Source organism: Saccostrea echinata, unplaced genomic scaffold (genome assembly GCF_033153115.1).
Source record: "Saccostrea echinata isolate AGI-Se365-2 ecotype Australia unplaced genomic scaffold, CSIRO_AGI_Sech_v1 ptg000004l, whole genome shotgun sequence".
Taxonomy (NCBI): domain Eukaryota; kingdom Metazoa; phylum Mollusca; class Bivalvia; order Ostreida; family Ostreidae; genus Saccostrea; species Saccostrea echinata.
The window spans coordinates 11,342,936-11,358,642 of record NW_026889753.1 but is presented as its reverse complement, the minus strand read 5'-3'; the positions used below and the strand labels follow the sequence as shown (position 1 = coordinate 11,358,642).

At 32.4% G+C, this 15,707-nt stretch overlaps 1 protein-coding gene across 1 annotated transcript; it reads left to right on the top strand.

The window, feature by feature from the left end:
- Positions 1–8,778: 8,778 nt before the first annotated feature.
- Positions 8,779–15,707, top strand: LOC133178925 (neuronal acetylcholine receptor subunit alpha-3-like). The gene is made up of 6 exons (XM_061313579.1): positions 8,779–8,830; positions 9,507–9,649; positions 10,555–10,599; positions 10,718–10,827; positions 14,442–14,974; positions 15,113–15,707. Exons 1-6 carry the CDS (start codon positions 8,779–8,781, stop codon positions 15,598–15,600), a joined length of 1,371 nt encoding a protein of 456 aa, XP_061169563.1. The 3' UTR covers positions 15,601–15,707.

Below are 15,707 nucleotides of genomic sequence, written 5' to 3'. Positions count from 1 at the left end.
CGGGACATAAAACAACATACAATCAATCAATCTTTTCATCAATCGGTATACAGGTTTTTCAAACTACCTGTATAAACCTTACGCAGTGTGCTCTCAAATCCCTTACGCGGGCTTTGTATTTTTCTGCAACAGCTGCAACATGAATTCCCGTACTAACAACCAAATAAAGCATTTTATTGTTTAAATGATATAATACGTACTTAAACCTACTTTATATGACTATTTATACAGACATAAATATTTAAAGAGAGATTTTGTATCCTAGAACAAAATTTCAAATTTTGAACAAAATTGAATTTGAGCATAGGGAGAAATGGTGTTCATTCTGCTGATTTGCATATCGGCCATTTTGGAACTATAATGGCGGCCGAATTTATAAAGGTTTATATAGAGAAAATACAAAAAATCGCGAATTTTTATATTCTAACTATTTCGGATAAAGTTCTTCCGCCGATGGTTTGATTCTTATTAATATCTTCTACCGGAAATGACAAGATTGTTGATACCAAAGTGAAAGTTGCGACCGCCTTTTTGATTTGAAAATTTGAAGCGAGAGTATATTGTTTTAATGAAGGAAAGAGCACAGAATTGGTGTTTTTATCATTTTTTATGAGGAAATGTAAGTGTTTATTACAAGTTGACAGAGTTCTTCCGCCGATTAAGAGGTGCAGGAGAGAGCCTATTTTTATAAAATACATATGTTTAACCATTCCATGAGGAGTTACGACCGCCTTTTTAATTTGAAAACGGCAATTTTTTGCATTAGTGTGACCTACTTTATATCGTGAAAACGGTGTCCTGAGTCGTCAGCTGTTATTCACAAAATTTTCTACCCAAATAACTATGACGGAGCCTTGAAGAAAAAACAAAACGAAACAGGCTTGCAGGTTTTAACATAAAAATTTAAAGAAATGGAATTTCGACTTTATTCAGTATGTTATGAATATTAATGAGAAATAAATTACGTGGAAGCAATCTCATGAATAAATTGCACACAATTTCTCCATTTGGGGAAAATTAGGCTTATCTATTGTGTACTACCTTAAACCAATCACCACTAATGTAACAATTGCGAATTGAATACATTCACTAGGAAGGAATATGACTAGTAGACCAATAAGAAAGGATTTTAAAGTCAAAGCAACGTCACTAAAATATTGATAAGATACACGTATGAAGACCTATTCAGATCTGATCTTAATCCCGCAGATCTATAGCCCGCTGGTTTAAAAAAATATAAACTTTTTACCTGCAAAAATAAGATGAAAATGTCTAATTCAAAATATGAAATTTGTATAAATTATATTTGTTTTTTTTTCTTTTGGGAGGGAGAATTTGTATCATAAATTATTACTTCTTTCTTTGCTTTTATTTTAAAAGACGTTTCCCTATGTCTTTTAGAAATAATCTAGAAATCTTTCAGAAATAATTAAAGGTAGGAATCTTATCAAACATGATCTTGTAAAACACGGTATATTACGACATTCAAAAATAATCTTAAGGAAAATTATTCCTTAAAGATTAAATAATCAAAATATAAATACTTCTGTCAGACTTAGTAAAAAAAATATTGTCCTGCTTTTGATAAACAAAATGGTCAACAGGGGATGCTTACTCCTCCAAGGCACCTGATCCCATCTGGGGACTGTGTTTTACCGTAGCGGGTTATTTTAGCGGGGTGCTAGTTTTGGCTTATTTTGGCATTTTGGTAGTAGCCCTCTAAAATTTTAATCGCTAATATATTCAGTACTCTTTTTAGTGTTCATCTGAATTCAAAAGAATTGAAACCCTGTGTCCGCTAAAATAAATTACGCCAATCGGAAAATTATTGGCATACGTTTGAGCAGGCAAAGCGCCAAATTTTACACCCGACAAGAAAACCCGCTATACGGTATGTCCTGTAAAGAGATTTTGTAAGTATTGTTTGTAGACTTAAATTGAGATCAATCACTGCTCGTTATCTTCACCTAAAACATCTTCCAGATCTAACTTAATAATTTATAAAGTATAATGATCACAGAAGATGTTTTGGTTTGTCACAAGTTTTGGTTTTATTCTCACTTCTAGGAACATAATGGTACTACTGTGTATCCGATACGTCTGTAAGAAAAGTTTTGTATCCTCAGTCCCATGTGGATCCAAATCGCTAAAATACGACAGAAGGTAGCAGACATTATGTTGAGCCATTCCGAAGGCATCCATTTTGTGTGCCGTTCGCAAGATATAGTTATACGTCGTGTTTTATTTTTGCTTCAGGAAGGTCGACCCTCTACTCACCAAAATGTTTTGTTTTTGTTTTTGTTTTTTTTTTTTGGTTTGGGTTTTTTTGGTTTTGTTTTGTTTTTTTTGTTTTTTTGTTCTTTTGTTTTTATTTTGTTTTGTTTTGTTAATTTTGAAATGATGACAATTTTATAGTAGGAGAAGATGAAAATGAAATTCAAGCAAATAAAGTTTTCACAAAAAAGGTTAGAAAAATCAGTATTGCAGATAAGATTTTTATTACAGAAACGTGACGATTTATCAGTATAGTCATGGTTCTAAACAGTTATTCTTCTTTAAACATAGATCACATTAAAGATGATACAGGTAAAACTAGTGCTATCCTGATGAGATACGAGATGATAAAGGTAAAACTAGGACTCTATGTTGATACAGGCAATACTAGTACTGTGCTGAAGTGGATTATTTTGTTAGATTGGAGATGATACAGATACATTGATGAAAATAATTTTATAACATTTGAGATGATACAGATACATTGATGAGAATAATTTTATTACATTTGAGATGATACAGGTAAATCTAGAACTATCCTGATGAGAATGTTTTAGGTGGATTACTTTGCCATGGTGTGTTGTCCTCAATGAACAATAACCTGGACACTTTCATCTCTTTTTCCTCACCACAGGCGGGACAATATGTAAGTGAGTTACCGAAAAACAAATAATAAATAAAGTTTAAAAAAGATAATATAAAAAAATAGATTGATGCATAATCAATTTTCTTATTTTCTTTCTCAAAATTTGTTTGTTCCATCTTAAAAACACAGTACCAGATCCATGGAAGAAATACATGTATATCGATTCTCTGAAACAAAAAGCCTACAGGTTAGTATAAAGAACTGTAGCATTTATGCTGAGATAAAAGTAAAACAATCCATCAGAAATTTTCTCTTTTTTTATTGATTTTACATATGTTGGTATATGTCTGTGAATTAAAAAAGCTTCGTTTACATACAGACTTCGTACTCGAAATTCTTACAAGAAAGACTCTCCATTGCAAAATACTGGAATGGTACGTATATTTCTATTATATGTACATGTATTTAGACACTTTAAAACGTTAATTTAAATCATTATACCAACTCTAAACAGAATATCTATAGATTGTAACATTTTAATTTTTAAGAATTTTTTTTAAGATCCACACCAATATCAGGATCTTTTCCGGAAATATTCCGTGTTTCTGGTACCTCTAGATGGTACGACACCAACAGCTAACTTAAAAGGTATCACATTCAGTATCAATATTTCTCAAGCTTTTATTGTGTTTTATATATAATTATACAAATGAATAATTAATCTGTTTTCCAAAAAAAAAAAAAGATTCCATCATGATTTTCTTTTCCCTTTGAAAGAATATAGAAATAATTTTCTGAAACTTCGGAAACTAGTTTTGATTTGCGGGCCACAGGATGACGTCATCAGACCTTGGCAATCCGGGTAATATTAAATAGATATTACAAATTGAATTCTGTCGACTTCTGTAAAAGACTCATGGAGATTTTTTTCAAACTAAGAATTTTAATTTAATGATGACAAAATGATGATGACTACTGGTTTCTTTTAATTTTAATTTAATTTAAATTTTAATTTAATGATGACAAAATGATGATGACTAACAAATACTGGTTTTCTTTCAGTCATTTTGGTTTTTATGACGACAAAGAAATTGTAGCAGAAATGAAAAAGCAGCAGGTGACACTCCCTTAATTGTTTTTTAATTTTTTTTATTTTGGATCGAAAACACTTTACATGAAGGGAAGGGTTAGGACCTTCACTTTCCCAGGAATTCGTCACTCACAATGGTACACTAATCGAACAGTATTCAACAATGCAATTATATTATACTGCCATTCTTAACATAGGATGAGGATCATATGCACCAAAAGTGTAAGTGGCCATGTGGCGAAAATATTTCTTTCATCAATGAAAAAATACAGCTTACTGTTTACTTATTGAAATTAAAGCTTTTACCGTCAGATTTTGTTTCCAGTGCGATGACCGTCACGGTAGCTCAGTCGGTAGAGCGCTAGCTCCGTGATCGGTAGGTCGTGGGTTCGAACCCCGGCCGTGACTGACCTAAGTCGATAAAAGATATGTAGCAACTGTTCCTTCGCCAAGCGCTCGGCACTTTGAAGTGAAAGTTGCGGGTCCTTTAGATGAGGCCCCCTGTCACGGCAGGCGTTGGCACGATAAAGATCCCTCACTGCTCAATGGTCCTGAGTGCCAGGTAAAGATCTTAATTTGAAGTCCTTCACCGGTATATGGTGATGTCTCTATATGAGTGAAAATTTTTTGAATGAGACGTAATACAACATACAATCAATCAATCAATCAATCAGTCAATCAATCTTTCCAGTGCTCACTCTAAGAATCTATACTAGATGGAAGTTCTTGGTGAGAATGAGTTACAAAACTGACGCGTCCAGATTTAACGCTAAGATGGGATCATTTATAAGTCTGATGAAATTAAACCCACCAACGTCAAGGGTCCTGTGTCAATCGATCACATTAATCCTTTGGTGATAAACAATGTGTAACACGTGCATTTTAGGTGTCAACTGATTCCTTTCTGTTTATAGTATCTGTCTACTTCACTTTGATTGGTGCTTCTTCATGAGAAAAGCAAGCCCAAAGATATCGAATGAAATTTGTCAGGGGTCCAACGGCAAGGAGTTGACACAGGACTTCTAACGTTGTGAGGATGTAAACCCACTTAATCAAAAATGTAAACCCACTTAATCAAAAAATTGTGTGTTTGTAACAGAAATTCAGATTAGGATTATTTAAGACGTTGTACGCCTCATAACAAAGAAAAACTTATCACTAATATAAAGTTTAAGAGCCGTTGCCGTAATGAGATAAATACTTCAGTAGTTCAAATCCCTTTTGCTCCAAGGGTCATAATAGAAATTCCAAAACTTTTTTGCACTTATTCCGTCTACTAACATGAAGAATTTTATTCATAAAAAATGGACACCTTCACAAATGTAAGAGAATTTGTGACATGCGACTGACGGACTGACAGGGAATGAGGGACAACAACAGAATGCCCACAATTCCTCAAGAAAAATAACTCAGTTCACATGAACCTGAATTGAAGCACACTTACAGCTCTGTTTCTGATGTTTGTAAATAATTGGAGTTTGTTTGTGAATAGGGTATTAAATGAATGAAAAATGTCATATTATGTATTTACTGTTTAAATAAAATTTCACTATGCAGCTGATTAAGGTGGGACCCAAAATTATCCCAAAACTTACACAACAGAAGACTATTACACAACAAAGAAAAAAGTGTTCACACAATTATTTCTAATAGTATGGAGGATTGAAAGGGTGTGTGTGAAAACAACACCTACCTTTTTGGAGCCAAAAGTCAAAGAAGATGGGAGAACAAGGCATGCAAAAAGCCTATAGCTTCAAATGTACATGTCATATTTAATTTATGAATTTAGTATTTGAAGTAAAGTTTTTATCATTGAAAGATGTGAAAATATGACAAAAACATAACTTTTTTACGGAAAATTCTTTCGGCCAAAGTCATTCTATGATTTTAAAAAAAAATAGTGGCATTCTTGGGTTCGAACCCAAGCAATAAATATTGTCAATTTTTCCTTCGAGACTAACGCGTTAACCACTACGCTATACTGCTCATACCAAACATCGGCATTTAAATCATGTTTGTGATATGACCCTTGACTAAATGGACTATTTCTCGAAAAGATACGAAAGTTGTGCCCTAAAAGTCTATTTTTAAGTTGTAGTGGGTATTTGCTCCACATATTTCTAATATGCATATTTTTACGCATACTTTGCGAATAATCTTTCAAAACAATGAAGCGAAGACCCTCTAATGGAAAAAATCTGTTTTAGTATGAAGAATTGATCATTTTTTACCTCTTTGGTGTATATGTATGCTATTCCATACATGAACAACTTCAATCTTTGTGAGATTGTTGCGATATGTGGAGATTTTATATAAAGTTTACCTTAATGTTAAATGAATAAAATATCAAAGAAAATTTGTCATAATTGAGATTTAATTTTTCACTTTTTTTATTTCTCACACAATAGGCATTTTGCTCCCCTCGTTCGCCCTTCTTCTTTGATCGGGGTTAGGCTAATACCCGCATTAGATGGTGCTCAGACAGTAAACCCCGGAAAAACCCCCTCATGAACCATACAATCTTATAAGATATATAATGAACACAAATATAAAACTCTATAGGTATTTATAACACAAAAAACATTCATATACATAAAAACACTTAAACTATTTAGTGAGTAAATAAAAGATTCCTTCTATCCATCCCACGCAGACCATTAACATTAAATCAAAATCGGTTAAAGGTGTTTTGAAATATCAAACAGGATATATTGTTGATTATAATGCGAGGATTGCTACATAATGATTTTAAATGTTAGGAAAAAAATACAATAAATTGAAACAGGTGTTAATAAAGTATTTATTCTCATTGATATTGGACAGTGTAACCTTTCCTAAGATTATTATAGTTATACATACATTAATTGTTAAGTAGAAGTATAATAAATTAGCAAAAGGATACTGTATGTGTCAATGTAAGAATTTATTAGTTTCATTCTAATGAATATGCATGCAACTGCAGACAAGTTATAGTTGTCTCCATGCAAACTGTAAAAGAAAAAGAATACATTTATATTAGAATTTGTTTATGTATGTATATTTAAAAAAAATATTTTATGCGTTACACATCATACCCAGTAAGTAAGTAAGTAAATTTTATTCATAGTCGGACTATATACATTTAACAAAAAAAAAAAAAACCCAAAACATGAGCTTTAAAGCTCTTTTATCGACTAGTAACATAGAAACACATTTAGCACAAATAAAATGTACATATACATATAAGAGAAAACATATTTAAATTTCACGTAGACAGAAGCACATAAAAACACAACAATGGAAGAAAACACATCGGTAAACACACATAAAAGAAGACATAAAAAAACACATATTGTACAACAAAGATCATGCACACATAAAAAGGGGGGGTTAAGACAGCACTTATATAGTAAAATCATAACTTAAAACAAGCAAACAGTTAGCAACAAAGAGGGAGACATTAGGTAGGAGGCATAAAAGTATGTAGTCTGCAGGAACTACATTAATTTACAATTTAGTTGAAATGTAGTTTGAAAATTGATTGTAAGAGAGAATTTCCTAACTTCATTTGGCAGAGAGTTCCAGAGCTTTGATGCCTCATACCTGAATGATTTCATTCCATACCTTGTTGTTCTTGGTCTTGGGACCTCTGCAGTATTTGTATATCTAAAGTTGTATGAATTTATTTAAAAAAAAAACAACTAGGTCTTGCAAAAAGACAGGACTTAAACCTTGGATAATTTTAAAAGTTTCTAGAACAATGGCACGCATTCTTCTAGTTTTCAGGGATGGTAGTTTAGATTTATATAATAGACTTTCATATGAGCTTTTATAATCTTCATAGATAAATCTTAAAGCCCTTTCTTGATTTTTTTCAATTTTACGAATGTTCTGCTCTGTACAGAAGTGTCATGTTAAAGGGCAACAACTGAAGTTTGTCATCATAAAAGAATGATATATTGTAAGTTTTCCTATCTTAGTTAAATGCTTTCCTATTCGTTTAAGAACATTTAATTGCCTTGCTGCCTTTTTTACACATATTTGTAATATGTGTATCGAACGGCAACCTGAAGTCAATGGTGATGCCTAGAAGCTTAACCTCATAGACAGAAAATTTTGATTCGATCTAAATCAAACACAATGTTTTTACTCTGTGTTTTGTTACCAATAGAAATTGCCTGAAAATTTTCAGGGTTGGCCTGTATTTTATTTGAAGAAATTCATCTAATGAGAGATCTGCTGTCATATTGTAGAGCTGCTCCCACCTGTTTTATCTTAGTAGATGTTGCCAAAAAATATCTTAAAAATTCTCTAGGTTAATTTTCAAAATACAATTTTAAAAACTCTTTAATTAAATCCACCTGGTTAATGAATTTTTCATGCAAATAATATACATTTTCCCTTAAGAGCACAATATTTTAGTGATCCCAATATTTTTATTTAATTTTAGCTCTTAATTAATTCATTTTGGCGTGAGAAGAGATACCATACAGATAAAAAAAAAAAAAAAGAATCCAGTCATGTGAGATATTACATTTATTTTAATCGACACTTTCAACCTAATGAAATACACAGGTATCTTTGTGGAGAATGTGTCTCCATTGTAAGCCATTGATTGTCTACGAATCGTGACAATACGCTGGCAGATTCGATAGAATTAAAGTCTTTCATTTTTAATATATAATCCTCCGTCTAAATAACTCCCGCTCTTCTGACAAAATCTATTGATAGTACTGCTTAAATATTTAACTGACATTTAGATAAATTTCAAACAAACTGCACTACTTCTTGAAAGTATATGTGCAAATCACTTGTGAAGCAAAAAAGAATTTTTTTTTAATGTTTCAAGATGGTGACACTAAATATTCTTTTCACATTGTTAAGTGCTGGACTATTCTGTGGTAAGTACATTTTACTGGTTGTTCGTCCCAGTAGGGTTATTCTTATAAACAACATTCTTCCGATAAATTTTAAGACAAATTAAAATTTCGTAGATGTCGTTCAATTGTAGCCCAAGAAGAAGTTGGTATTACGACGGTTCATGGACTTTAATTATCTTAATTTGTTTAATTTGTTTTGTTTTCAAATGTTCAAATGTTTGATTCCAAACCAATGTCTTATTCAGGCTAGAAGTCAAGAACAAAACAGGAGAGATATTGTTTTGATGTCTGTTATTTAAAATACTTTTTTTTAATTACTAACAAGTTAAAGGCACTTTAAACATGTATATTCTGATGATAAAAACAGAAAATGCTTGATTTAGGAGAGAGAGGGGGGAATCGCATGTGAACTATTTCACAAGGCTTGTTTATAAATTGATGGATTTGAATTTACAATTCGAATCTTTATTTTCACACTTATAATGATAGAATTTCATTGATATAATGTTTCCGCATCGGTATCTGTGGCGCGCTGTAAAATGTAAGAAAATGTCAGTAAAATGTAAGCTACAAATTTTTTTTATAGCGCTCAGAAAATATTACTTTAATCATGGCAAGCATGTGTGTGTATTTTATATGCTGTGTTATAAATTTCTAGTTTTAAATCATTGTCTTGTAAGATAAGTTTTTTTCCTAGATCAAAGTTTTGCTGCTTTTTCGACCACACACGCTACCAACATCCACAGTGCAATTTTCACCTCTTCCTACAATTATCTAGTAAGGCCCTCCGATCTCACCAGTGTAAACATGGAATTCGTCATCTTTGCCATTAACCAAGTGGTCTGTATTTTTGAAATTAATGTTACTTTTATGTACATGTACCTATATGTTCCTACCCTTTTTAAGCTCTACTGGTTAAGACAAGAAGTGAGACAAGAAGTGATCAGTCTGTCTGTCTGTTTGACACTATTTTTCTGTAAACTATTTTCCAAAATGCAGTTTTGAACCAACTTTAATAAGACTTGGTACACAGGTAGAATACACTATAATTATACATTGTTCCATTGACCGTTGCCGTGGTCAGTAAAACTATAAATTTCTCCTTGAGATTTGTTCAGATTTCAATCATCTTGGTACACAATAAAATTTTGATGAACAATGCTGCAGTAATTAATGAAAACAGAATTTTGAGCAAAATCCTTTGAAATGCTACACATCGTAGATTTTTTTGTTAAATTTCTATTAAACCTTTTAAACACGTACAATACATGTAGCTTAACGGTGTTGCCATAGTTACTAAAAATGTTTTAAAATCTCTCTAAACGCTACTTCTTGTATGATTGAATTGCAACAAAATTTGTTACAAGTTTAGAAAACATCAGGATCCATAATTTCGTAAAATGTAAAGCTAAAAAAAGTATTTTAAGTCTAGGTAGGTACCATATGTTCTTTTCCTTTCCGTTCATATAACAAGTAAAACAAAATGCAGTGGAGGTACCTTCTCATCAAAAACTCTTGGCTTGTTAACTGTCTCTTCAGCATATAGTTCATTATTTAATTGTTGGTAACCTTTTTGTATAGTGTAAATTTCACGGTCTTGACCTACCATACATGTAAATCTTATGATAAAAGTAAAACAGACCACTGCATTTTATAAATTTAATATTGGATTATTTAGCTTTAAAACCCGTCAACAAAAAAATAAAATTGATGTAAAATAAGAAATATTATTATTTTTAAAACAGGATCTGAAAAACCAAGTAATCTCCATGTCCGGATGGCTTACAGTCGTACGTATAATTATACATAATTTATATATTACATGTTTTTAAAATATATATTTTTTGTGGACAAAAGTTTATATAGATGTATAAATAATGCCAGAATTTCATTTTTTCTTTTCACCAGAAATGGCAGGATGACCGACTTACGTGGACTCCCTCATCATATGGAGACATCGACCTGATCTACACTAAGCCGTCCAAAATCTGGAAGCCTGAACTTATCATCGATAATTCGTAAGTATATAATCAAGCTTTTATCATCGATTTCGGAAGAACACAATCAATTTTTTTTTATCACCGATAATTCTTAAGTATTTATTCCAGGGATGGCAATCGAATACAGAATTGCCAATCGGTTACTAGTAACCGCAAGACGTTTCGACCGATTAATCGGTTAATCGTATAAAAATTTCTCGACCTATTACATCGTTGTAAGCTCTACTCAGATAAACAAGGCGATAAAGATGATACAAGTCAAAATATTTTCGGTATTTTATTTCAATTTTAAAAGGGGAAAAACATGTACAGAGAAAAATTAAGAAACTAATGAAACATTCCAGAAGTCTCATATACATTTAAAAATAAATTCAGTGATGTAACGGAAGCTTAATTTGCATTGTCACTATACTCGAAACTCAAGTCTGAACTATCGCGTAATTTACAATGTTTGTTTAAAAATATAATTTGAAAGGTAACTGCAAAGGATGAAAGAGGTAAGGTACACAATATAAACAGTTCACGGTACTTAACTTACTTATCTAATAAATTCATTAATGAAACACAGGACAGGCTAGGTAACGACATGGTGTTTAAACAGCAATTTACATCTCGAAAACTGACCAATTATTCCCATGATGTCAATCCAGAGAGCCTTAATTAACTCTAAATCAGCTTAAAGAGATAGGAGAATGTGCTATAATTTCATATATATATATATATATATATATATATATATATATATATATATATATATATATATATATATATATATATATATATATATATTAATTTTTTGATTGAATTTTTAGGAAATTTTGTAATTTACACAAATTTTTTTTCCCGACTAACCGATTACAGATTTTCTAACCGATTACTATCGTTCCGACCGAGTAACCGGTTAATCGATTAGAAATTGCCATCCCTAATTTATTCGTAAATACACGGCACAGACATACGGTGGTACATTTAGAACACGTAATTATTTTTTTTTGAAGATACCAGGAAAAATTTCTCTCGTGAAAACGAGATATTATCTAGTGAAAACGACAAAATATCTCGTGAAAACTACATATAATATCTCGCGAAAACGACTTATTTTCTCGTGAAAACGACATATTATCTCGTGAAAACGACATATTTTTTTCGACTTTAATTTTTTTTTTTTACATACATTAAACAACCTGATTTAGTATTTTGCTATTCGTTGTCAAATATGGATGAAGAGTATACAAGAGAGGATGTCATTAAGGAATGCTTTCATCTTGGTTTTAAACAGACAGGAATAGTAAATATTCTTCGCACACAATACGGCATTATAATTTCTATTCGTCATTTGAGAAGATTACTACGTAGATACAATCTTAGGAAAAAAGGACAAGTCTGGTATTGTTGATGTTGTCTCAGCAGCTTGAGTCTTCGGGACAACAACAAGGATACAGACTGATGCATTTTATATGTACATTAAGTAGTCTGTCGGTAAGTATACATGATGTCAGGGAATTGTTGAAAATTCTTGATCCAGAAGGAGTATAGATTTACGGAGTAGAAGGAGACATATTCGCCGAAGATATTACTCCAAAGGACCTAATTATATGTGGCATATGGACTCATGATAAACTTCACCCGAACGGGATAGCCATCAACGGATGTATAGATCATGGATTTTCGCGATATATCATATGGTTAGAGGCCAATTACACAGCAAGTGACCCAAAAGTAATACCGTAGGGGGTTATTTCATGTTTTCTGTAGAAGAGCTTGGAGGATTTCCCGAATTTATTAGGGCGGACAGGGGCACAGAAAATGTCGTCGTAGAGCAACTTCAAATCTTTTTCCACGAGAGTAAAAATGCCGAGAGGCCACCCGATCACTTCAGATATGGGCGTAGTACTGCAAATCAGAGAATAGAAAACTGGTGGTATTTTCTTCGACGGTAATGTACGGAGTTTTGAATATCATCTTTCAGGAGTTTAGACAGTCTGGTTTATTCAATGGAGACATAATAGAACAAGAACTTATTTGTTTCGTCTTTACAAATATAATTCAGGTTAGTGTGAAGTTTAAAGACAATTGTATATTTATCAAATTTGTCCTACCTCTATAACTTTGACAATGTACTGAAATTATTACTACATTTACAATGTGTATTCTACTGTATTTTTATCAGAAGGAATTGAACGATATGAAGCTTCTTTGGAATTTGCATCCAATTTGAAGGTCAAGAAACAGAACATGTACTCCATGGACGTCCAGTTATATTGTACACATCACCGGAAGAACACGGCACGAGGGATTATTTGTGCCGTTTTAATGATCAGTATTTAAACGCATGCAGAAATGAATGTACTTTTAAACACCCTAATTTAAACTCGAGTGATCCGGATGTCGATAGTGTTTGTCGCACTCTAATGGAAGAAATTGGCTGGCAAATGCCAGTCTGTGCTACATCTGGTCGAGAATTGTATGGAAAACTAAGAGAAAAACTTTTGAGAATGCTGTATTGATAGAGGAAACATCACCAAACATTTGATAAACAATAAAATCGTTTTAGTGATCAATAGTGCATTATAAATAATTGTACTCTGACTTATACAAATATACATCTGACATTTGTAACCGATAAAATGTGAATGTACAATTATAATTATTTTGTTTGTTTTTTTTTAAACTGAACTGAATGGAAAAATAATGTTTAAATTTAAAAAAGAAAATCTAATCATTATTACTAATTATATATGGCTTCAAGACAAGGAAACGCTAATAAAGATGTGAAATCTTTGAAACTTTATAAATGTATTTTTTTTTTTTTATAGAAAAGTAGCGACATGCATTTACAGGGGCAGGGTTACGATTTTGGTCAAATTTAATGTTTTTATTTTTATTGTTTACAATTTAATAATGCATTTCTAATGAACAAACAAAATTTGAGTGTCGGTCGTAGAGTTTTCACGAGATAATAAATCGTTTTCACGGGATATTTTATCGTTTTCACGCGATAATAAGTCGTTTTCACAAGAAAATATCTCGTTTTCACTAGATAATATGTCGTTTTCACGAGATAGTATGTCGTTTTCACGAGATAATTTTTCGTTTTCACGAGATAAATTTTCGTTTTCACGAGATAAATTTTTCCTGGTATCTTAAAAAAAATAATTACGTGTCCTAAATGTACAACCGCACAGACACTTGTTTTGGTAATAAATCTTTCAACCCATGGTATAATAATTATTACACTATGGGTTAAAAAGTCTGTTACCACGATAAGTAAACTTGTTGAAGAAGAAAGAACTAAGTTTGTTAAAAACTTATCAGTAAGAGATTGTGATATACATGTGATACACATGCAAGTTTGAAATAACTAATTTTAAACTTTTGAAGTACAGTTACTTAGTGGCAATGTATATATGTAATTAGTTCACAAAAGTACATGTACGTAATATGACAGAGTAAAAACATGAAAAACTAAAGGTCAATTACAATTAAATCGTGATAACAAGACTTAAGAAAAGACAATGTTGTAGAAAATAAATATTGAGTATGTGAAGTGTTTTTACTTCCTGATAGAGAATCAGTAGCTTTATTTCGACCGCTAAAAATATATTATACTATAATTGTTTCCTTTTTATCAGTGTTAGTGGTATGGACCCCATCGGTCATGATGATCTTCTTTTTCGGGTCAAGAACACTGGCGAAATTCGCTGGGATCCTCCTGGCCTCTACGACGTCCACTGTGAAATAGACATCACTTACTTCCCTTTTGATTACCAGACCTGCTACATAGAGGTCGCCAGCTGGGTGTACAGTATGGACAAGGTCAATTTAACAAAGATCCACGATCACATATTGACAGAAGATTATCATGTGAATGGCGAATGGGACCTAGACTCCACCTTTGTCAAGGAATCCTTCCTTACAGAAGAAGGAGAGATGTTTTCTTCGCTGAAATTCGCCGTTGTTTTGAAGAGGCGGCCGGGGTATTACATGTCACACATCATATTTCCCGTTCTCATTATCTCTCTGCTAACCAATATCACGTTCCTGTTGCCGGCAGACTCTGGGGAGAAGATCTCCTTTATTTTGACTGTCCTTCTGTCCCTGGCTGTTTTACTGACTCTGATTGGAGACAGTATGCCGACTACGTCACTACACACATCTATTTTGGGTAAGTGAACAGAACACCGCTTTCTGTATGCGAAAATAAAAGTACAATATGGTTAATATTTACGAAATACAGTAATTCAAACTTCTTTTACAGCCGTGTATCTATCAATGGTATTAACAGTGTCTTCTTCTTTTACAGCCGTATATCTATCAATGGTATTAGCCGTGTCAGGCATTGTGATTCTGCTTACAGTCCTCAATCTGCGACTTTACCTCAGAGTCGACCAGAAAGACATACCCAACTGGCTCAAAAGATTCACAAACTCGGTTCTACTTCCTTTTTCTTGTCAGTGCTCAAAGGTCAAGGAGAGCTCGAAGGTCGAGGTCATCAGACAGAATACAAACATGGTTCACGTTACAGATCTAGACGACGCGGATATTGTCACGGTGGAGAACGGCCAGAAGAAGAAAAAGACATTGAAACGAATGAGTCAGAAGAAGGCAGAAATTCAGGAACAAAATTTTCAAACCTCGGAAAAAGACAGTGACTTTCCTTACCTCTGTCGAGATATTTCGGGTTTTCTCGATTGTTTCTTTTTTCATCTCTTCAACCTGATTATTATCATCCTTACCGGAATTTTCTTATCCATACTTGTATTTGGTTCCAAACCACACACATCACATTAGTTAAAAGTATAGACACAAATTTGAAGCTAATTTGAAGATTATATCCTTCAAAATTTTCTATTCATGACTTACATGCTGAAAGAGCATTTCAGACTGATCTATCATAA